This window comes from Phocoena phocoena, chromosome 9 (genome assembly GCF_963924675.1).
Source record: "Phocoena phocoena chromosome 9, mPhoPho1.1, whole genome shotgun sequence".
NCBI lineage: Eukaryota > Metazoa > Chordata > Mammalia > Artiodactyla > Phocoenidae > Phocoena > Phocoena phocoena.
Window position 1 is genome coordinate 53991906 of NC_089227.1, and position 24793 is coordinate 54016698.

Sequence of the window (24793 nt, forward strand, 5' to 3'; positions counted from 1 at the left end):
ACTGTGTTCTAGCCTTTCCTTTACTGTCCATTTAGTATTTATCTAAAGGAAATTACCCATGAAATAGACTTTTTTTATATCCGAATCTCTTTCCCCATAACACATCACTGGATATACTAAAACATTTATAAAAATATTTGATGAGTGAATGAATGATCTTTGGATGAGTATTCTTTTAGAATACAGCACTTTCTTCAACCTGTGGCACCAGAATTAAAGAAGAGATTACACATTTCATATACTTTGTAGATTCTCAACAACATAGGCTCATGATCCCTTTTTCAATGTATGTCACCACTCCCCCAGCTATCACATACAATTCTAGTTTAACTTGTAAAATATTTTCACTTGTGCTAAATACTATCTTACTTATTCTCTATATTTAACACATTTTAATTGTTAATAGAATAATGATAAACACATGTTCTAATAAATATCTTACAAAGACTGATTAGCAGGCCAGCAAGACTATATATGGAAATATTAGGCTTTATCAGATAGAAAAAGAGAAAAATTAAGACTTGTATCTATCACCAACACAGAAAAATATGTAGTATTTCATTCCTGAAAAATATTTTTTTCAAGTTATATCATCATTTTATTATATCTATCGTAAATGAAAATGCTTTCTTAACATAGAAGAGATATGCACTGAACATTTTTTTGTTGGAGTTTACTAAATACTTTAGGATATATAAAAAATTTAGACATGATTTTTATCCCCAAGGAAATTATACTCTGGATGAGAAGAGAATCATATACATTAAACAATTATAAAACATAGAGCTGGCAAAAAGGGCCATAAAAATAGTACAAAGGGCTGTGGGAGTTCAGTGGAGAATAGGGAGAGGATTTATTTCCAGAGTAAATCCAGAAATAATTTACAGAGAGAGCATTGTCCAAGCGGGGCTTTGAGGATGGCTAAATTTTTGGCTGGTAAAGGAGTGAGTATAGAGGGTGCTTCCTAAGGAATGAATAGCACACGCACAGGCGCGGAGGTAGGACAATAAAATGTATTAGAAATAGCCAGGTTTGCTAGACTTTGGAAGAGCAGAAAAAACAAAATATGTAGGTTGGGGCCAAACTGAGGAAGAGGTACAGAGCCAAGCTAAGGTTCGATTTTGTTTGTTAAGCAAGACAGTACGACATTCAGCAAAGTGGTTAAGAGGGAGCTCTAAAATCAGACTGCTGGAATTCTAATTCTGCTTCTGTTGTATCCTAGTTACATGACCTTGGTCAAATTAATTAACTGTGTCTCAGTTTTCTCCTCCATAAAACAGGGCAAACTGCCATAAAGATTAGATGATATAACTTATGTAAAGTGTGATACAGCGCTTAACGCATAGTGCGCATTCAATAGATGTTGGGCATTATTCTTACTATTAATTAGGTATGTGGAACCAGTGAAATTTGAACAAAGAATTTTTGACATGGTCAAAAAGATTCAGGAAAAGATTATTCTGATGGGAGCATGCTAGAGACTGCTGGCATTGAAAACTAGTAACAGGCTTTTGTAATAGTTGTAGAGTTGATATAGGTCTCGGTTGGGGTAATACAATAGAAGTAGAAATGAAGAGATGAATTAAAGACAAAGGGTAGAGGAGTAAAAGAGAATAATGAACATGATTTGGCATTTGGACAAGGAGCCAGAGGGCAGGTGGCATCAGGGATCACCCTGAGGCTTCTAAACAGAAGGACAGTGAGATATTAAGACCTTTGGCAAAAACAGGCCTTTAGAAAAGTCAGAGCCAGTTAATTCAATCTACCAGCACTGAGGACATATTCTGTTGGCTTTAATTCTTGTTGCCTTTGAGATGCTGACAGGTGTCTTCTAGGTGAGAAAGTCCTGAGGCAGCTATAGGCATGGCCTGAGCCTTAGGGGAGAGGTCAGAATGCGTGTTAAGATTTGGGAGCTTTCTGCAATGGCGATGCTGGAACTGTGGGAAGAGATGAGGTGAAAAGAATGCTTTACAGGATGCAGAAAACAGGAAAGTCCTGGTCGTGCAAAAAGTAGTGCCTGCAACTGAGGTATAAACTCTAGCTAATTTCTCCATCTCACCGTTTGTTGCATTGTATCCATGTGTCTTTGTCTTTCCCACAGTTACCCTTCTCGGTGCCTTCAATATTCAGTTTCTCATAGCAGTATTTGTCTGATGCCGTCACCTCTGAAGCAGAATAGAGTTTTCTATCAGTGAGAGATACACCACATGAGTTGTTCAGCATGTCTGCAGTAAGGGGAAAACACGCACGAAGGACTCTCCTTCACTACAATGTTATCAATTCCAAAAATTGTAGCTATGGTTCACAAGAGTGCCCTATATCACAAGCATCCATCACTCAGGCACATTTTTCACAACTGCTCCTTTGAAACTTGGAAAACAAATCTATTTAGATCTTTGACAGGACTCAGGCTATAGGTTCTAAGAACAACACTCCTCAGAATTTGGCCAGTCATTAGGGGAAGATGCTACCAAATATTTCATTGAATAAATACTCAATGCTTTTAATCTCAGTGCCAAATATAAAGCACGAATTTCTCACTCAGCAACTTTTATGAATCATAAAGACAATTTTATTAAACGAGTGATGTACTATAATTAAAGATTCAAGAAACAGCAGTATTTCCACCTTGTTTATTAATTCTTAATAGCTATCGAAAAACGTTACTCTACTTTTAAACAAACTTGAATTCCGGTTAAATCTCTGAAAGTCAAATAACATTTTTTAGTCATGTCAGCATCTTTGTCAGGATTATTTTTGCTAAAGCCAAGGTTGATACATGGAGCCATCCACGAGTTAGATCAAAACGACTTTTGCAAACTAATCAAAGATGATTGTCGGTATGTATATATAGATATATTTTAAACTTACTATATTGGTAGTTTCTTTTCCTACTTCTTGCTGTCAGCCGCTAATTTTTCTTAAGGGGAAGAAGCACAAACCATATTTCTTTGTCCAGAGCATAAACCTACATAACTAAATTTTTCTCCCATCCCCATGTTTCTCTAGTTGTTCCAAAGAGAGCATACACTTCCCCTCCCAAAAGGATTATAGCCACTGTTTGTGACAATTAAGGATTATCATTATATTTATAGCTGGCTTTCTAATACAAATCATCTCTTGGAAGAGTTTAAAACAAAAACTGCTTTCAAAAGGGCCAGTAATACTTCTGGAAAATATATCACATTTAAATATACATTCAAGTTAAATATGTTTTAGATATAAATGTTATATGTTTCCCTCTGAAAATCTGATGAATTTTGAAAGAAATAACATTAAAATATCTTTATGATATGGCAGAAATACCTCAGCAGAAGTTCACCTATAACTAGGAAAACCAGCTGGAGATTAAGAAAGAGAGTTAAGGAAGAAAAAGCAATTCTAGCTAAAATGCTACAGTTCTTATCCAAGGGTCCATGTCCATTCCATGTGGTTGATGGGTTTTGCCTAAGGATACTAAAGGCAGCATAAGAGGAGCTAAAACCCAGGTTTGCTCTATTCTCCAAGCTGCATGCACTAGAGTGGACTTTACCTGCCTGGAAGCAAAGACACTTTCTGTCCAAAGACACTGCCAGCTAGCCAAGAGGTATGGAGCTGTATCTTCTCAAAGAAGGTGCTTTTCTCTAATTTCCACAAAAGTGCCCCTGCTAAGACCTGCAGTGGCTTTGAAAATCCCCTAGTCATAAAGTAGTTGAAAAATTATTTCCAGCTCACATCTTTGGGCCAGATACCATACTTTGAAAAGGATCAAGCCATACTATTTACTCACTTTGCCCCCAGATGTATTTGCATTGTCTATCCCTGGTTTTACACCTTCCTCCAAAGCAAATTCCCTAAAATGGAAAAGCATACCCATTAGCGACACGACATCCCCTTCTGTCAGATAACTGAAAATGTAAATATGACTAGGAAAACTAGTAGATGAGTATTATAAAGGCCTTTTATCTTCAGAGTTGATTACAAAACATTTAATATGATCTTCCTACTTTGATAAGACTTCAGTATTTCTTTCATGCTGGTACACATGAAACATTTAGGTAAAGATGAAGTAACTTACCTGGACACCATCACACGAATAACCATCCATCTTATGAATATTGGGGGCACACTAGGAATAGAAAACAGAAGTATGAACCAAATGCACAGCAAAATGTCAAGATGAGCTAATCCCTTTATAAATATTTTCATTTTAAAAATAAAGTCTGATAATATAGGATAGTCTCCCAAACCATCTGAAAATAAAAACAAACAAGATCAAGAGAAATCAAAAGGAAATGTAACAATTGATGCACTTTCCCCTAAAAATATGGATCTACCAGAGGCAAAAGTAGTTGATTTGTAAATCCTTATTTACAAATAAAAAGAACTGACAGCAATGACTCAGCTAACTTACACAGACACACTATTCCCCAGAGCAAGAAAAACAAGAGCACAAGACAAAAGCAAGGAAGATGACAACAGATGGAGCCATAGGTATGGTTTCCTCTTTTTCACCATGAGAAGTAACATCGCCCTTACACTTAAAATGACTCTCAAGCAAAGGTCTACCCTGGACATGTTAGAAAAAGACATGCTTTAGAGCCCACCCACCCCCTTTTCTTTCCTTGTAGCAATTGCAGAAAAGACTGCAAAGCATTCTTATGTGGATAGAAACAGAGTGTAATTTTTAAATTTATTATACCTCTTTTCTACATTATAGTAATTACATACTCATTTGAGAAAAGTTAGAAAATGTGAAAAAGTAGGAAAAATTAAAGTCTCTCATTTTCCTACCACCCAAAGACAACTATTTTTTATATTTTGGAACATTTTTTTCCTCTATCATTTTCTACAAAATGCGATTTTTTTTTTTTTTTTTTTTTTTGCGGTATGCGGGCCTCTCACTGCTGTGGCCTCTCCCGTTGCGGAGCACAGGCTCTGGAAGCGCAGGCTCAGCGGCCATGGCTCACGGGCCCAGCCGCTCCGCAGCATGTGGGATCTTCCCGGACCAGGGCATAAACCCGTGTCCCCTAGCATCGGCAGGCGGACTCTCAACCACTGCGCCACCAGGGAAGCCCAAAATATGATATTTTTAAACATAAGTGTAATCAAGTTATAGATAATGTTTTATATTCTGTTTCAGCCCTTTACTTTCATCATACAAGTTTCCTCACGTCATAATAAACTTTTTTGAAGGTATCATCTTGATAGCTGTAACACATTGCCCTGAGCTAACAAACCATATAATCAATGTACTAAAATATTTAGTTATAACTATCTCCAATTTATGCTGTTACAACCAATGGAACAGGAGCATCTTTGTACGTACATCATTTTCGGATTTAGAATTCTTTTAAAATCCCTGCTTATCATATAATCACGTTTCAAAGAAGTTGCTCTAATATACTTTCACTCCCAGAGCCCATTCACTGTATCTCCATCATCACTAGGTGTTAGGTTAGAAGCATAATGCTAATTAGATAGTAGGAAAGGAAAGTACTTTTACACAAAAGATCTTTAATCTCTTAGGATGACTACCTTTAAAATAAAGCATTTTTAATGGTTAAAGTAGATACACCACTACTGAATCCCTCTTCTCTAGAGAAAAAAAGATGCGGGCAGTCTTCATTTTGCATGAATTTCACTCACACTAGAGCACGAATTTCACTCACCGTGGTTTTGTTAAACAACACCAGTACCCCAAGGACACAGTTCCAATTTCAGTTACCACAATAGATTAACTGTGAGTAATTGCATGAAGTACAAACTTTGCTACTAGCTCTTCAGTCCACTGATCACTAGGTAAACAAGAGATGCCCATCACAGTCAATGACCCATCTAGTCACTTCTTTCAAAGTCTGTTGGTGATTGCTCGCTGAGCATCTGTTCATTCAGTTCATGCATGGACAACAGAGAATGTAGATTGTTACCTCTCTCCCTCTGGGTGATACCATGTGACATCTTACAAAATCGAATAATTGAAAGAGGAAACTGGCCAACAAAGATGAAAGTGCACCAAAGAAATGAAAAGTGATGACATTGGAAGAGAAATTCAAGTCAAATGTAAATGGTGTGATAGAAAAAAATCACTATGGGAATGGAATGTTGATACCGCTGTTCAGCAAAAACTTCCCATTCACAACTTCACATCTCTTGGAGATATTTCAGGACATTGAAAGCACAAAGGATAAAATGTCAAAAGCTGATACAAACTTAGAAAGGAGTGTGGCAATTCAACAAGGCATAGAAAAGATGCTCACCAAGTGTCATAAGGTTTATGACCAGGAGAAGGTAAGCACAGCTCAAACTACTCTTGGTAAGTTTTTTAACAAAGAAATAAAATACTATAATTTTCAGTGTTTCTGTTTTAATTTAATATGCTAAATAAATGTTAGTTTTTTTTTTGTTTCCCTATTCATTTAAGACCAACAGTAAGAGAGTTTTTAATCATCTGACATTTTTTAAAGATCGCAGAACAACTGTAACTTTTTCCATTGAGTACTAGAATAACTTTACGTGGTTTCAGCTTGCATGGTCATTTGTGTTCCTGCACTAATATGCAAAGTAAGGACTGCCTACATACATGTACACTGAAATCTGTGAACCCCTGACCAAGTTTATCAACTTCCCTATCTTCCCTACTGACAACTAAATGATATTAAATTCAAGAGCAGCTATTAGTGGCAAGCTGTGTCAGATAAACAAGAGTCAAGACAGGTCCCTTTTCAGAACCCAATACCCCGTGGGCCTCTCTGCCTTGGCTGACTCCTGTTTCAACCAGCTGAAGAGAGTCTCTTTGATTCCTCCTTCACTAGCTAGACAAAAAGCAAATGCCTTTTACCCTCTACTTTAAACAAAAACAAAATAGTTAAGGCACGTATGTATACAGTCTTAAATTAGTTCAACATTAAGACAAAATCACGCCGAACCTCTGCTCGAGCTTTGATTACTGAAACTTCAATTCTCAAAAAATTAATAAAAGGAGGGTGAGAGTTGACATGAAAGAGAAACATGAGTATCTTGTCCGTTTCCATTTCACCTGGGGGTCAGCACACTAAACATACTCCTACTTTTCCCCCATTGGGTTTAGAGAAATTATTCATAAATTACCTGGCTTGAATTTCCTGAGCATGTTTCACGAATATCACAATCATTTACTGCTTCACGGCACACAGTTCCCATAGGCTGAAACTAAAATGAACAGAAATCAATGTGCAAAGCTGTCAAAGGAAAAAACCTCTCACAGTATCATCTTTAAAAAAAGAGAAATGAATCTTTTTTTTGGATAGGAATAGCTTAAACTAGTTTAAGATGGAAATCTGTGAAAACCACAGTTACTGCATGAAATGTCAACTTAATTGTTCTCAGAGTTTCTCACATATAAAGTAATTTGCATAGCCATCACACATAAGCCTTACAAGATCTTGTTAAAATAGGATGTGCTTGATGGTACATCTGTACCAGAAGGACAGTCAGTCCAAGTTCTAGTAATTCTTCCTTCCAAATAGCTTTTGGATTTACACTTTACCCTTCATTCTTACTGGCACCTTTATCATATTTTTCTTTTTTACCTCATCAGCCAAGAATTTGGAAGTTACATTTTGGACTGAATTGTAAAAGTTAGATTTTCTGGCAAAGCTGTTTCCTCCCATGCTTTCCTTTACCATCTTCTCTCATGCCTAATTTTTATACAGATCTATAGCTTGGTCTTTTATTCCTTTTTTAATGTTTCTATTATTTGTATTTGTGTATGAGAGTTTTTTTGTCTGTTTTCAACTCAAATATTTTTTGTAAGTGTGGGAGTTGTACAACTAAATGTTATGCTTGTTGGATTCATAAATTGCAAGAGTATTCATTATAACAAAACAAAGAGATCTATAAAATTATCATCCTTCTCCTTCTCTCTTTAATCCCACTCTCTTTCCTGCTCCAAAACGTTACTATTTGGGGAGGGATCCTTCCATGCTTTTATCTCTGCTCACACAAACATACACAGTATTCGGGACCCCTCCCCACCCATCCATACACACACACACATACAACTTTCATCTTCTCTCCCTTGTTCACGACCCTCCAGGCATTTCAGTTTCCTGCTGTCCATAGAACATGAGCAGCACACTGTCAACTGCAATCAGGAGTTCAACAGATATTTTTCGGAAGATCAGAACAAAACTTGTGTTCATTCATTTATTCACCAAGTGTTTGCTAGGCACTTAAAATGTGCTAGGGACTCTCTAGCCACTGGAGACTCAGTGGAGAAGAAAACACAAGAATCCTGCTGGCAAGGAACTTACATTTCAGTGGGAGTACATAAGCCATAAAAATAAGGAAATAAGCAAGATAAGTTAATTTCATATACTCTGGTTCTCTTCCTCCTTGGGATTGGTGCAAGCTACAATTCTAGAACTTCTGAGGTAGAAGTACGAGCAGATTTAAGGTAGAGTTTATGTGGGAGTGTAAATGTTCAAGAACTGTCAGGAAACTTCTGAAAGAAAGCATAGTAAAGGAGAACTTGTTCTAAGTGCTGGGATAAAGCAGTAAATAAATCAACCCAAATCCCTGCCCTCTTGGAATTTACATACAAATAAAAGGAGAAAAAGAGTAAAGAAGTAAATAACCAATGAGTCCCCAAATCATGGCTTGAGGGCAAACTTTGGTTGGCTACCTGTTTTTTTTGTTTGTTTGTTTGTTTTTTGCGGTATGCAGGCCTCTCACTGTTGTGGCCTCTCCCATTGCGGAGCACAGGCTCCGGACTTGCAGGCTCAGCAGCCATGGCTCACGGGCCCAGCTGCTCCACGGCATGTGGGATCTTCCCGGACCGGGGCACGAACCCGTGTCCCCTAGCATCGGCAGGCGGACTCTCAACCACTGCGCCACCAGGGAAGCCTGGCTACCTGTTTTTATACATAAAGTTTTATTGGAACACTGCCACACCCATTTACTTCTGTATTTTCGATGGCTGCTTTCAAAGAAAGAGTTGAGTAAGTGAAACAGAGACCTTATAACCCACAAAGCATAAACTATTTGCTATCTGGCCCTTTACAGAAAGTGTTTGCCAACTCTGACTTACAGATACATTATTATAAATACATACAGGAGAAAACAGAGATACATATGATTTCTCATCTTGTTCTTCCATTCCCTCCTTTCCATTCACTCTTCTGCCTGACTCCTTTAGGGATGAGAGTCGGGGTGTGGGGTAGAGAAAGTGGCAGAAGAGATCTTACTTGACTGGTAAAGTTGTAACTTATATTCTGGGATAGTTAACCCTGCCATTTTATTGTATATTTTAATTTTATTATTTTGTACTTGTTCCTGTCAATGATTATATCACAAAGAGTCTAACTGTAGAAATCCAAGAAAAAATGGCATAATTAAATGCATTTTATGGATGGGCAGACTTAAAACACTGAGAATTAAAATAAATGATTGGGGATCCCTGGAAAGCAGCGGGAGGAACTGAGAGAATAAACAGTTGAGGTAGCCAACATGAAAGAATGTCTGTTTAACATTTGGTTTAATCTTCCGTTTTTAGAGAGTGCTTTCAGAGATCTCTGCCTGCGCTTTGCTTCTCTTAAAACGCTGCCAGAGACACAGTGGTAACGTGGAAACAACAGAAATTCCTGCCAGCAAATGTGGGATGTAACTGCACGTTTATCCCTTACTAGCTGAGTGAGCCTATGCAGGCTATTTCACTTCCTGGAGACTGGCACTGCTCATTGGAAACATCTGGATAACAATGCCCATCCCAAAAGTGTAGCCATGAGCATTATCTAAGACAGCAGTCTCAACAACAGGACATTTGGCAATGTCTGAAGACACTGTGGTGTCATGACTTGGAAGGATGCTGCTGGCAACTAGTAGGTAGAAGTCAGGGATGTTGCTAAATATCCTACAAGACGTAAGACACACCCTCACAATGAAGAATTATCTGGCCAAAAATGTCAACAGTGCCAGGGTTATGAAACCTGGATATAGGATGACATAATTTGAAAGTGCTTAGTACAGTTTCTGGCACACAATAGGGTATTTAATATGATAGGTTCATATTTCACCCTCTCTTAACTCATTAAAGTTAGTCAATCAGCAAATAATCAGTAAGAGAGTGCTGTGCATAATTATTCATTCATTCAACAATTATTTACTGAAGACCTGTACCAATTACAGTGTAAGTGCCTGGCTCTGCCTCCATAAAATGTACAGACCTGAGGGAGAGGAAGATATTGAACCTCAGAAATAATGTAGAATATTGTACCAGATTTTATATGAGAAGAGAAAAAAGATAGATTTCTTTGAGCAAGGTAAGCCCCAGGTAACTGTAGTCTTGATGTAGAGGCTTAAATATTTGGGGGCAGGTACAGGATACTGTTGGGAGGATGAAAACAGACAAGGTGTATAAGGATGCATTAAACTCTCATGCACAACACATGAAAGGTGTTTTAATGTCTAAAGGGATTTCTTTTGTTCCCTCAACAGCTAATGCAAGAGATATACCAAGCTGAGCACCAAGAAGGGAAGGATCTATTGAATATCCACTTGGCTTTACAATGAAGGAAACACATCATTCAAAAAATAGTTTCATTTAAATTATATTACATTTTATTTTTATTATTGTTATTACATATATATGATAGCACATTAAATGGTTTCATTTAACGTGCATGCTCCTCAGAGAGGCAGTAGAGAGAGGACAAACTCTGGGGATTACAAACATTCAGGCCCTAGCTCCTGACTTGGTATAAGACCCAGGGAAAACTACTTAATCACTACAAGCCTCTGTGTTCTCATCTGTTAGATGGGAATAAAAAGAGTAACTACTCCTGACAAAGTTTGTGAGGCTCCTGTAAAGCACCTGGCACTTAATCACTCAACAAATGTTAGGTCTTACTATTGTTATTTGGTTATATTTACCTAGCCTTAACAATTTAATCACATATGTCCTCTTTTCTTTCAGCTGGTTATTAATCAACATTTATTTACCTTGCACTTTTTACAACAAAGACCATCACTGCACTGGGAGTCTTGAGTCAAGGTGCATTTCTTACAACACTCTGCTCCTTCAAGGACACATTCCTAAGGAATATAAACATTTGCAAAACGTCAGAGAATGGTGTCATTTTCCTGAAAGTACCAGGATATTTTCTAAAACCAATGTACAGCCTCAAAGTAAGCATCTTTCTTCCACAAATCTTATGAATTTCTAGGCATAATACTTGCTCTTCATGTTTCAGTGTGTGAACCTGGAATAACCCCGAACAACCTAAAGAAATCATCCCAACACCCAGAGACTTACTGCCGGGGTCCCACAGTCACACTCCTCTCCAGTTTCAATGAAGCCATTGCCACACTCAGGAGGATCAAGAAGCTGTGGAATGAAAACCAAAAAGGGCACTAAAATGCAGAAAAATCAACATCAAAGACCTTACGAGAGACCACAAGTGCCACACCTACACTTCTGGCATATCTGTCAGTCATTCCAAAATATATTTTTATTTTCCTAAACTGCAAAGTATGACTTCAGAATTTTAGAACTGGAAACTTTAGAACATAGTGTCTAATATTGTTTCCATTTCATATTTAATCATATTTTCATATATAACATACCTATCAAGCAGGGTCTGATAAGTGTCATCAAAATAAAAGATGATCTTGGCATTGACTAAAACCAAGCCAGATGGACTCCTGAAATTTCATTTCAAACAGGACGCAAGGGATTTGGAGTCAGACATCTGGATTCAAATTGTGGCTCAGCTACTTATCTTGCGCAAATGGCTTGCCATCTCAGAGCCCAAGTGTTTTCGTATTTAAGACAGGAATAATAATAATATTAGCTTCCCATCTACTTAATGAATTGTTATGAGGATCAAGTTCAATTACATGCGAAAAGCCCTTTATTAACTGTTATTTCCTTGTGAAACAGAAAGTTTTTTCATGGACAATAAGGAAAACATCACAAAAATTAATAAATCCACTGATTTATTTAATATAAAATACAACTCTTCCTATTAAGATAGCTCTGCAGAGAACAGCAATATTAATTTGCCCCAGAGATGGAAGCAGTTTTTGGCCTGTACAAGAGTATATTTTGAGACTTCTATATTTTTTAACTTTCTGCTGATTTTATTATCTTTTGAGTATAATTTATCTTATGGTGATAGGTAAAACTAGTAAATAGCTGCTATGTTCCAGATATATAATATTCATTCAAAAGTTAATACAAGTTTACATATTATAGAATGGAAGTGAGTACACACCCACATGCATGCATGCACACACACACACTTTCTTAACCAACTAGAAGGAAAAAACAAGCAAACAAACAAACAAAAAATCAAGAAAGCAACAACAAAAGTCCCCACCTAATTTCAAATACTCTCTCCTCTCCTACAAAAGAATCAACTCATCTCTAGATTTCATTTTTAGTTGAAAGGGTCATAATGAATGTGGCAGCTTTGAAAGCCAAAACTAAAATTCTCCAGATGAAAAAACACAGTTATTCTCTTACTCTGGGCTCAGAGTAATCAATTAGTTTGGTTAAAAGACTTGAATTGTTTTTCATTTATAGAAGCAGGAATTTAGTTCCAATATCCCTTCTGAAGCTTTTGGAAAGAGTCTTAAAATTGTCAATTTGATTTTCAGTGCAGTATGAAATTTCCTAAATTTCACTGGAGTGAACAGAGAATGAAACCAGGTAAATGATTACAAAGGCAATGCCACATATCACTGTGATATAGGGAAGCACTTCATAGTTCACATAATTACCGAGGACAAAACACTCTTCTTTAACATGGAAAGTCTTCCAAATGTATGATGAAGACCTGTTTTCTAGTCAGTAACCAGAGGATGCTCTGCAAGCTATGAAAGCCTCTGACAGTCTCAGTCCAGACCTTCTCCTTTTTAGCAGACTTAGCTTCTATACTGAGAAGTATTGTAATTTTGATAGTTTTTATAATGAGAAGTATTGTAATTTTGATCGTACTGCTCATTCTGAAAGGCAGTGGTGGGGAGTAAAGAGGGGAAACAGGCCTCCTTTTCTACCAGTATGAATTGTGATTCGGTATCCAAAGGCAGGGGAGGGGAATGTATCAAGAACATGAAAAAGAAAGGCAAAGTGAAACCATTTTTGTAAGCTAACCCTGAATCCTCATTTGGCCATATAAAAAGAAAATGGACATTTTTCAGAAAGCAAAACTAATTTCTACCTGCTTTTTATTCCCATCAGAGTAACCCCAAATGCCCAAGATTAATTCAACTTAGAAATGTAGATATTTAGTGTATCTAGAATGTGTATATATAAGCTAGTTGAAAAGCTTTCTTTTATAAGACACAATGAATGAAAATCTGTGTTTACAATACTTTAGAAAGATTAATAACTAATAACTCTGATCACACTTATTACCTTAGAAGGTTTGTTGAAAAGGCAGGCACCACCTCCACTATTCAGGAAGTCATGATACTCTTCAATATTACACTGGGTGAACTTTTTAGGAAGATAATAGCTATAAAAGAGAAGAAAAGCAATAGCTGGGTACAATTTTAGTCTCCCTTGTTTGTAGAATAGTCTTAAAACTGAACACTGTTAACGTACATTATTCCTAAAAAAAAAAAAGAATAAATAAAAAATTCCACTTATGTATAACATTTGCATTCAATCCATAAGAGTTTATTCAATAAGCAGTTTTCTAAATTCTTCATTAGGTGGCTAATAGTAACTACGGTTTGCTCATTATCTGCATATCCATTCAAAGGAAACACACCTATAGTACCTGTAATTTCCATCAAAGAGAGTTAGAAATAGTTTATTTCACAATGAGTCTTTCCTAAATATTAAACCTGGGCTGGAACCCAAACTGCAGGGCATTCTGCAAAATAACTGACCTATAATCTCCGAACGTGTCAAAGCCATGACAGTCAAAGAAAGACTGAGGAATTGTTCCAGATTGAAGAGAACAAAAACTGACTGTGATGCCTGATTCTGAAGCGTTTGCTAAAATGACATGGGAGAAACACAGGGCTGATCTTGAATGAGGGATAAGAATTAGATGATTTTCTTGGTGGTATTGTGGTCCTATAGGAAGATGCCTTTGTTTGCAGAAAGGCACATAAAGTTAGGTATTTGGAGGTGATAGGCACCATGTAAAAACTTGCAATTCAGAGACAAAAAGGTTCTTTGTAACTATTCTTCTAACTCTTCAAGTTTCAGACTGCTTCAAAATACAAAAAAAAAAAAAAAAAAAAATTATACCCCCCCAAAATAATCAAGGGTCAATAGAAAAAAGAAACCTCACAATAGAGCAATTTGGAACTATGCATTAAGAATCTTCAGAATGTGAAATATCCTTAAATCTAGTAATTTTACTCTCAGAAATTTTTCTTGAGGAGTTGATTTGCTATGTGTGCAGAGATGTCTGAATAAAGATATTTATGGTGGCACAATTTATAGTAGCAAATAACATGAAAATAATCTAAATGTTCAACAGTAGAAAACTGTTAACTAAACTGTGATATATTAATAAAATAGAATACCATGTACTTATTAATATTCATGGTAGTGTTAAAGAATGAAGGCTCAGAAAAATGCTGACTATATATAATGTTAAATAAAAAATGAATAAACTGTTATATCCAACATAGTCCAAATTTTATAAAATAGTAAACATGTAAAGAGAAAAAACTACTGGATTTATTTTATTTTATTTTTTAGCCACGCCACGCGGCATGCAGGATCTTAGTTCCTGACCAGGGATCGAACCCATGCCCTGTATAGTGGAAGCACAGAGTCCTAACCACTGGACCGCTAGCAAAGTCCCAAAACTGCTAGATTTAAGCAGCAGTATTTTAACATTAACCACAGTTGTCACCCAATGGTGAGAAAAGAGGTGATACAAATTTTATTTTCTGTATTTTTCAAAAATTATTTTACATTGAGCTTTGTATAAAAGTGAAAACACAATTAAGATAAGAATGGAAAGTCTCTCCCACTAGCCTGTCCGTTTATATGCCTACTTCTTCCTAGCATAACGATTAATGCTTAAGTGAACTGACTAATGGAATTTACGATTATTTACCCTAAACTCATTTACCAGGTATTTCATGCCAAGCTCTCCAAATAAAGTTGTCTTGGGTTTAAACTGTCTGAACTACTTTACTTCCTTTGCTTCATTTTCCTAATAAGTCATAAACTTTATTATTTTAAAATTTTCTTACATATATTACTTCCTTTTTGCTTTTCAGTGCCTACACTTCAGCCAATGTTTTTATCGCCTTATCTATAATCCATCGTATATATCCCTGTCAGGATTATGGAATTTAAACAGGAATTTCTTCAAGTTCCCTCTTTATTCTACTGGTCAAAATCGGAGGTGGTTCTCTACTGCTATAGAAGAAAGTCACTGATTTACAGTGTTGGACCCTTAGAAGTCAAAGCCTAGTTCAGCCCCTGCCCTGCAAAGGCAGCATCAGGGGGTTCAGGTTAGCCCAACCTCCTGCCCACTACACAGCTGGGAGCTCAGTCTGCTCTCCAGTAGTGACAAGAAACTCTTCCCAGATAGGGAAGCTCTTTTTACACATGAAGAGTTGAAATCTGTACATTGCACTTACCTTCCCTATGCCACATCTGACTTCCTATAACTGCCGCACACAGTCCTGTATTGTTAACTATATCAATGAGACTAATTCTTTACCATACCATGGCCCTTCCAATACCTGAAAGCAGATACCATTTCTCTCCCTAAGCTTGGCCCCAAAGTTTCTTTTTTGCAGGGTAACAAATCTATTCAATGCATTCTTACATTTTTAATTCTTATACCTTTAAATAGGACCGACAGTCTTCATTTCAACAATGCTTTCCAACATTTAACAATACAGAGGAACTTCAGAAAGTAGAAATGGGAGGGAATGTACCCATGGGAAATATATGTCCATAATTAGTGCTGATAGGTGATGTTTGGCACAGATCAAATGATATCTGGCATCATACCAGACAATGTTTTATGTAAAGAGCTTTTCTCTTGTATGCAACTATTTGATGTAAGGAGTTCCAATGCAAAGAGCTACGCATATTCGAGTGTAGCCACTGATTTTGCTGCATATTATGCTTAGTGCTAAGCAGGTTGTCTGTATAATTCTTTTATTTAATCAGAATAATCAGACAAGATTAAAAAACAAGAACCTCTAGCATGGAATTTAGTAATTGTTAGAAAATTACAACTACAAAGACTTTTATCATTTCTTCTTAATACTAAGCAAAAAGTCCAAAGATTTTTTTTTTTTTTTTTTTGCGTTACACGGGCCTCTCACTGCTGTGGCCTCTCCCCTTGCGGAGCACAGGCTCCGAACGCGCAGGCTCAGCGGCCATGGGTCACGGGCCCAGCCGCTCTGCGGCATGTGGGATCTTCCCGGACTGGGGCACGAACCCGTGTCCCCTGCATCTGCAGGTGGACTCTCAACCACTGCGCCACCAGAGAAGCCCAGTCCAAAGATATTTTGAAAAATATTTTAAACACAAAAAGTCCAAAGATATTTTGAAAAATATTTGCATGTATATTCCCTCCATCATCTATTCTTCTTGTCATGCATATGCTGGGAGTTCACATTTCAAATACAATCAATACATATTTATTGAAAAACAAGTCTGTATAAGAGAGTATGGTGTGAGGTCTGACAAAAATAAAAATTAGTGCAATATATAATCCTCAAAAATTTACAAATTTTAATTGGTGAGAGGAAACAAAGACATACAAAATCAAATTATAATGCAGGAGTTAAAAATTATAATAAATCTCAAGTGGTTAAAAATGTGGTTAGATAGAAAAAAACCTGAGAATTCCAGATGAAGAGAATATATTAAAGAAATCAAAAGAAGCTGGAAATTCATGTACAATTATGATGAGCATATTTTTCAGAGGCTGAACATCCATGTAGAATTACGGTTAACAAATCAGAAAAGGTGGAAACCCATATACAATTACGGTAAACAAACTGCATAAATAGTAGTAGAAAATGAGATTGCAAATGAGTATGAAGAAAGATTTTGGACCTCTAAATACTGAAGGAAGGAATGTGAACCTTATTCTTTACACAATGGAGACACAAAAGTTCTGAGCAGGAAAATGACACGATTCGTCTGTTTGACATAAAAATTCATGTGCATTAAAAGAAGAATGGAGAAATTGTGCTGTACACATTCAATGAACTAGAGCTGTATATATATATATATATATATATATATATATATATGTACATCAGCATGGATGAACCCCACAAACATAAAGCTGATCAAGAAAGTAAGTCACAGAAAAATAAATATAGTATGACGCCTTTCATATAAACTGAAAACATGCAAAGCCATGCTATGTATTACTCCAACACACACACACATATACAGTAAAAGTACAAAAAAGGACCTGTGAATGATATAGACCAAATTTGACCTGTGAATGATGTAAACCAAATTTGACCTGTGAATGATATAAACCAAATTCAAGGTGGTGGTTACCTTAGCCGGGGTTGGGAACCGATAAGACAGAACACAGGGGGATTTAACTGTGCAGACAGTGTCTTGTTTTGTTTTTATCTAGGTGATCGTATACAAGTGTATACTCTTTTATTCTTTATACCTTTCAATTATGATGGAAGTGGAGTTCAGGAGGGGAGAGAGGGAGCCTGAAAGCTGTGTGAGTAGCTGGAATGTTATCAAAATAATAACAGCACAAGATAATAAAAGTTTAAAGTAAGGTGGTAATGATAAGCTTGGCATGAAAGGGATGGCTGTAAAATTTATTTAGAAAGAATAAAAGATTGATGCCTGATAGTGTGTCAAGGGTATGACAGTATAAAAATGAAAACTTTTCTTAGGAAATGGACTGAGCACACCACTTCCCACTCTTAATTCACAGAGGTAGCTTGAAATCAGCCACTGTGGGAGCATTTACACCATAGGCTTTTACATAAGGTAGAAGGCTGCTGGAAATCTGAGAAAACTACTCATCAGGGCTCTCTTCTTGTTTTTGCTTTTGAGACACACTTCTGTTTATAACTCATTTAATTAGAATAGAAGAAGATAAAAGGAAAGGGGAAAAAAAATGTAAAAAAAAAAAAAAGGAAAGGGAATTAGAAAGTAAGACTTCAAGAACAAAGTTGTTGCTCATTTCTTACATTTCCAGACTAAATTCAAGGCTAAAAAGTCTTTGATCAAACTATGACAAGGTACCACCTCACACTGGTCAAAATGGCCATCTTTAAAAAATTAACGAATAACAAATGCTGGAGAGGGTGTGGAGAAAAGGGAACCCTCCTACACTGTTGATGGGTGCAGCCACTCTGGAAAACATTATGGAGGTTCCTCAATAAACTAAAAATAGAATTACCGTATGATCCAGCAATTCCACTCCTAGGCGTATATCCAGACAAAACTATAATTCAAAAAGATACATGCACCCCAATGTTCACAGCAGCACTATTTACAATAGCCAAGACATGGAAACAACCTAAACGTCCATCAACAGATGAATGGATAAAGAAGATGTGGTAATATATACAATGGAATACTACTCAGCCATTAAAAAGAATGAAATAATGCCATTTGCCGCAACATGGATGCAACTAGAGATTATCATTCTGAGTGAAGTAAGTCAGAAAGATACAGACAAATACCATATAATACCACTTATATGTGGAATCTAAAATATGACACAAATGAACTTATCTACAAAACAGAAACAGACTCACAGACATAGAGAACAGACTTGGGGTTGCCGGGGGGAGGGATGGATTGGGAGTTTGGGATTAGCAGATGCAAACTATTATATATAGAATGGATAAAGAACAAGGTCCTACTGTATAGCAAAGAGAACTATATTCAATATCCTGTAATAAACCACAATGGAAAAAATATGAAAAAGAATGTATATATGTATGTATACCTGAATCACTTTGTTGTACAGTAGAACTTAATGCAACACTGTAAATCAACTATACTTCAATAAATTTTTTAAAAAAGAAAGAAATGCTTCAAAACAATTATTATATTTACCTGAAGTTGGTGGAATCATATATCCTGCATGCCCCTGACTCACCACATTTCAAATTCCCCCAGCCAAAAAAAAAACTTTGACCTACTAGCTTAAAGAACAGCAATTGTTTTCATAAATACAATTTTAAATGCCTGTGGTAAGGTTCCAGGCACTAAGTTATTGAGTGTCATCCTCCTAAGAAGACAAAGCACAGCAGAGAAAGGAACAGTGAGTTATTTTTAAATAGAAGTGGCTCACCCAGTGTCTCCCATTATGCATCCAGACCACGTGTCCTCACATTTACACTCACCTAAGAGAAAATGAATACACATGCCTTGTTACAAAGTGAAAACAGATGCATCAAAGTAGTTACTATTTTAAAAAGTATATGTTCTGTTTTATGTAAAGCATAGCAACAAAAATCTATTGTACTTTGACCCTATCGAGCTTATATAATTTTTACTAAAATAAAATCTTTTCATATTTTAACAAGTGGCCATATTTGTAAAGCACTCACTTAAAATGGCTTAACAATCAAATACCAATGAAATAGTGATGTACCACTACAGGATTCTGGTTTCATAAGCCTTTATTGGAATTCTAACAATTTCTCATCCATTTTTAAAACCTCTGCACCCAAGGCTTCTGGTAGAAGGCAGTATAGTATATTGGTTAAGCAAAAGGTCCTCAGAATCAGAAATACCTAGGTTCAAAATCTGGGTATGCCACTTAATATATGTGTAATCTTGGAGACATTACACTTTTAAGATCTAGTCACTTTATCTGTAAAATGGGAGCTGATAATGAATATCTTGCAGGATTATCTTGAGGATTAAATGAGCATCTAGATGTATATAATTCTGGCATTCAATTATCTGTTACATAATGGGTACTTCATAAAAGGTAATAGTTGTAGTTAATATAAACGATCATATTTATTACTAAAATAATACAATAAATATGATTATAATCAACTTACTCCAAATATATAGTGTTTATCCATTCCTGGTAAAGTAACTTTACCTACTTGGGAAAATATATTCATCATAGATGCTAAACCTAGCATATTTTACTAGGCCCATATTGTATTAAGCCCTTTATCAGGTCTGATCCTGGCAGGCAAATTCTACGTCTGTGGCAATACTAAAAGATGTTTTAAATAAACTGTAATAAAGTAGTATGCCTTATGAATAACTTATATTAGCATAGGCTTAGTGGAAATGCTTGGGTTTTGGAGTCACACAGACCCACCTCTATAACCCACCTTGTGAACTTAATGCAATTTACTTCTAAGTTTATTCATTCAACGACACTGGTTTGAACACCTCCTATGTGCCAGGCTCTGTTCTTAGCACTGGGATACATAACTAATCAAAATAAAGGGCCCTTTCTTCAGGAAGCTCACATTCTAGCACAGGAGATAGTCAATAAATAATAAACCTGAAAAGCAAATGACTTATATGGTACAAAGATACAGAAAAAAAAAACAACAACAGTATGCCTTAAACCTTTATGCCCAGACCATTTAAAATTACCGAACTGAATTTATGTCCTTTTTTAGATTAAATTCAACTGTGAATTTAACATCACCTGGCTTTAAATGTTTATTATACATGGAGGAAATTCATCTGTAATGTAAATATTAACATCTGTATTACTTTTGGAAAAAAAAATTTTTGTGTCCTGGATATCTTTATATTATCACTTAAACTCTTTTGATCTATCAACTGAATTAAAGAATTTCATTCTCTAAAATATTTTTCAGATAGTCTACTTTAAATACAACTAAACCACACATGTACTTAAACTTACCACTTGCTAACTTTCTTTTGTCTGAGATAATACCAATATTATGGGCTAATGACTGGGCAAGTGTAACTGCCATTAAATCCGTTTTCCCAAACTGAAAGACAAAAATAAAATACTTGTAAATGCAAATTATTTTTTATTTAAGATGGGCCAGAGAAAATGTCACAATATAATTGAAAATAAGCAATTTCTGAGCATTTTATTTAGCAGAGGTTAAACACATAATAGCTAGTGCTGAACTACTAAGCATTTGGGAAGAAGTAGTAAGAAATAAATCCATGTTTGACTAAGTCTTACAGAGAAGACTAGAAGCCAGGGAATCATCGACTTTCAGATTTGGAAACTTACATCTAATTTTGAGCCCAAATTTCACCGGTGACATTCCTGAAAAACTGAATACTTGTACCACAGTTAAGCCAGTCTTTCAGATAAGAGAAAATAAAATAAATGTATAATTTATTTGGAACTTGTTCATCCTTGTGTGTCCACAAGCACTCCTAAAATCCCCAAACTGAATAGAACTTGGCTTCAGAAAACCAATGGTATGAGTCATAGGAAATGGTGACGATCTTTGGCCACAAGAAACTTGAAAAGACCTAGGGATATTTTTTTCGATATGCAGCCTCCCAAAGATTCAGGTATTTTTCTTTTAGATCACTTCCATCAGGTTTAGTGCCCTAGGGGTAGAAGTTAACCCTTTGGAAAACCTAGTCTATTTTTTCCTCCAAAACTTTGCCAAATATTGAGGAAGACAATTTTCAATTGAGTTCTTAAGTAGTAACCCAGTGCTTCAGGGAATTACTCAATTCTCTGGAAAAACAGTCAACGTGATAAATAGGGCCTTATTTTCAATAAAGGTAAAGGTAGAGATTTTCTCTATCTAATCTGTATATAGCTAAACCTGGAAATTATTCTAAGTAGAACATGAACAGAATTATCCAATATTACCTTTCCTTATTTCCCTATTCTGGCCTCTGGCACTAACCATGTTGGTTGTTAATAAAATAACAATATCTGGAGTATGTGGAATACTGAGAAACTGTCCCTTAAATATTAGGAAAACATCATCAGCCATCATATCACTTAATATCTTACAGATGTTCACACCTACTTCATTCACGCCTCCTCCTTTCAGCAACGAGCAAATCCCACCAATATAAGCTGCCCCGCTCCGGCTACTCTCAAATTGACTTCCCCTTTCAGAAAAGGAAATGAAAAAGGCTTACTGCTGACAGTCCACATATCATAGCACCTCTCATTATTAAGTTACCACACTTATTTTCTCAATGCACATACATTTCTCTACTATATACTCCTGAGGTAAGGGAGGAATATGAAAATTGTTGGCACGCATAACCAAAGGAAAAGGTTTCTGAGGAATGTTTCCCCAACATGATCAATAAATATCTTAAATAGAACTATACCTATGAAAAAAGGATCTCTAACATGAGGTACACTTCGTGGTATTTCCATCAAAAATACATATAACTTGAATCTCATAGTGAGAAAACATCAGACATTCTCACAATGAGGAACATGCTATAAAATAACTGGCCTATACTCTTCAAAAATGTTAACCTCAAAAGAGACAAAGAAAGGCTGAGGAAATATTTCAGATTAAAGCAAAGTAAAGAGACGTGACGATTAAATGTAATGTGTGATCCTGGATTGGATCCTGGATTTGGGCAAGGGTTGGGGGGTAGCTATAAAACATTATTGAAACAATTGGTGAAATCTGAATATAGACAGTGGGTTAGATAAAAACATTGTACCAATTTAAAATTTTCTGGTTTTGACAGTTTACTGTGGTTATATAAGAGAATGTCTTTATTCTTAGGGAATATATATGTAAGTATTTAGTAGTAAAGGCCCAGTAAGTAAATGTCTCCAACTTACTCTCAAATAGTTCAGGAAAAAAAACAAAAAAAGACACTGATAGATAGATAGATGCAAGGAAGGAAGAAGGATAGAAAGAAGAAAATCATAAAACAAATGGGATAAAATGTTAACAATTGATGAATCCGGGTAAAGGGCATATGGTGTTTCCTTGTATTATTCTTGCAACTTTTCTGTAAATTTGGAATTGTGTAAAATAAAAAGTTACCTCAAAAATACTCTTTTACTTCCATTTGTAACTTTCTTCAACAGCTCTGGCTTTAGATGGTAGGTTTTTAAATTGCTGCAATTTATGATTTGCTCTTACATCAAATATGCAGGTTACCCCCCAGAAAAACCATAGAGTAAGAAAAAATAAAATGTACCCTAGGTATACTAAGCTCTCCCCTTATACCAAAAACAAAGATAACATTAACATTTAAAAGACAGCAACTTTAAAGAATATATAATAATCTGCTGTTAAGAATACTCTTTATGAGAATTAATAGTACTTTCATTCAGTAAATGCTCTGATTAAATCTCTTGAAAAAAATTATATGAAATGTACATGCAATAATAAAATAACTCAAAATTAAATCTATTGAATATTCATGACAGTTTCAAACAATCTGTACTCTAAAACTTCTTTCAAATATATCTGCCACATCAAATCCTAATTGCATTATGCAGTAGAAAGAATACATCTCATCCACAAGTAATACAATATTCAACATGGAATAAAAAAAAGTAATAAATCATTACAAAAGTTACGTACGAAAAAAGGTGAACTGCATCACTTTTCTCTTTGATAAAATCCCTCCTGTATTTCATAAATTCACGTAGGGTGATCAATGGATTTTCAGATATGGCAAACTTGTTGTCAGCCGCCCAGGTTTCCATGGCAACCAATACTATCCTTGTCTTAAGTTGGTCTTTATATATCTAGTATATTAACAAAATGAACACACAGCTATACATGTGGTAAAAATCAACTGATTTATGAACAGGACTACAAAGCTCCTTTTATGGAAACTCCTCGAGTTTTAGCTAAATGTGAGAAATTCCACTGTTTTTAGGGGAGATAATTGTTTTTCTAACTTACATGCATTTCCCTTGAGTAATAGAGAATCCAATTGTTTACCAAGTCATAACCAAAGAATAGAGTACTAGTAGAAACAAAATATTGCTTTTTGACAAATCTTTGCACCCTTACTCAAGGTTCCCCCAAAGTCCATTTTCTGGCACCCTATAAGATTCACACTAGCAAAAAGTGGAACACTCATGAAGGAGATAATTTCTGTACACCCTAACTGGCCCTAATTAAACTCATGGGGAAGGTACTGGCATTGCCTTGTCGGGAAGATTTGGAAAGTAGTTTCAGTAGAATTATTTAGTTGCAACTTTCCCACGGCACCAGGCACTCTTTTGAAAAGGCACAACTGTTTCTCCATTGCTAGAACTACACTGTGAATATCTTTGTTAGGGGCTACGACTCAACCTTTTCTTTTCCAGTGTGAAAAATACAGGCATAAATACAGGCATAAAAATACAGGCATAAAAAACTTCAGGCATAAAGCTGTAACTCTGACCACTTCTTTTTATCATTTTCCCAGCCAGAGATCAAAGTCAATAAAGTTCATGGCAAAGTTACCAGGGACTTAACAGGACACCTTGGCTAAAGTGCAATTTAGGGCAGGGAAAGTATAAGAACATTATCCGATTTATTAGCAATCAGGAGATAAACTTCCTCTGTGGCAATACTGAATCGGGTTCATACTTACTAAATCCGCCAGGTTCACCACAGATTTCGCATAGGTATTGGTAAGTACCACTGAAAGCCGATGTTTTTTAAACTGAAAGCAAAAGAAAACAAGTGAAGGGCTTCAAGATCATCAGCAAATACTCATCTCAGCAGAGGAAATACGGTGTAATTGAAAGGCCTCTAAAGCTTTCTGTAAAAACTGCAAGTTGACACCTAGTTCTTTAGATGCTGCATAGCCTGGGGCAACGCTCCTAAAAGTTTGAGGCCTCCTAAAAGTTTGAGGCCTTACCTCACTTTGAGGTAAAGTAGAAAACATCCATTCCATCCATTTCAAAAGTTTATTTTTTATCACAAG

At 35.9% G+C, this 24793-nt stretch overlaps 1 protein-coding gene across 15 annotated transcripts in view; it reads right to left on the reverse strand.

Moving 5' to 3' along the window:
- ADAM22 (ADAM metallopeptidase domain 22) overlaps nucleotides 1–24793 on the reverse strand; it is a 236835-nt gene that overhangs the window by 38161 nt on the left and 173881 nt on the right. For all 15 annotated transcript variants that reach the window (XM_065883907.1, XM_065883906.1, XM_065883901.1 and 12 more), the window contains 12 exons: nucleotides 24458–24529; nucleotides 23452–23618; nucleotides 21913–21997; nucleotides 20805–20895; nucleotides 19251–19302; nucleotides 13379–13478; nucleotides 11273–11344; nucleotides 10960–11052; nucleotides 7090–7170; nucleotides 4058–4108; nucleotides 3770–3833; nucleotides 2060–2165 (listed from right to left, as the gene is read on the reverse strand). In XM_065883907.1, coding sequence (XP_065739979.1) covers nucleotides 2060–2165; nucleotides 3770–3833; nucleotides 4058–4108; nucleotides 7090–7170; nucleotides 10960–11052; nucleotides 11273–11344; nucleotides 13379–13478; nucleotides 19251–19302; nucleotides 20805–20895; nucleotides 21913–21997; nucleotides 23452–23618; nucleotides 24458–24529 — 1034 coding nt within the window. The remainder of the gene's footprint in view (nucleotides 1–2059; nucleotides 2166–3769; nucleotides 3834–4057; nucleotides 4109–7089; nucleotides 7171–10959; nucleotides 11053–11272; nucleotides 11345–13378; nucleotides 13479–19250; nucleotides 19303–20804; nucleotides 20896–21912; nucleotides 21998–23451; nucleotides 23619–24457; nucleotides 24530–24793) is intronic.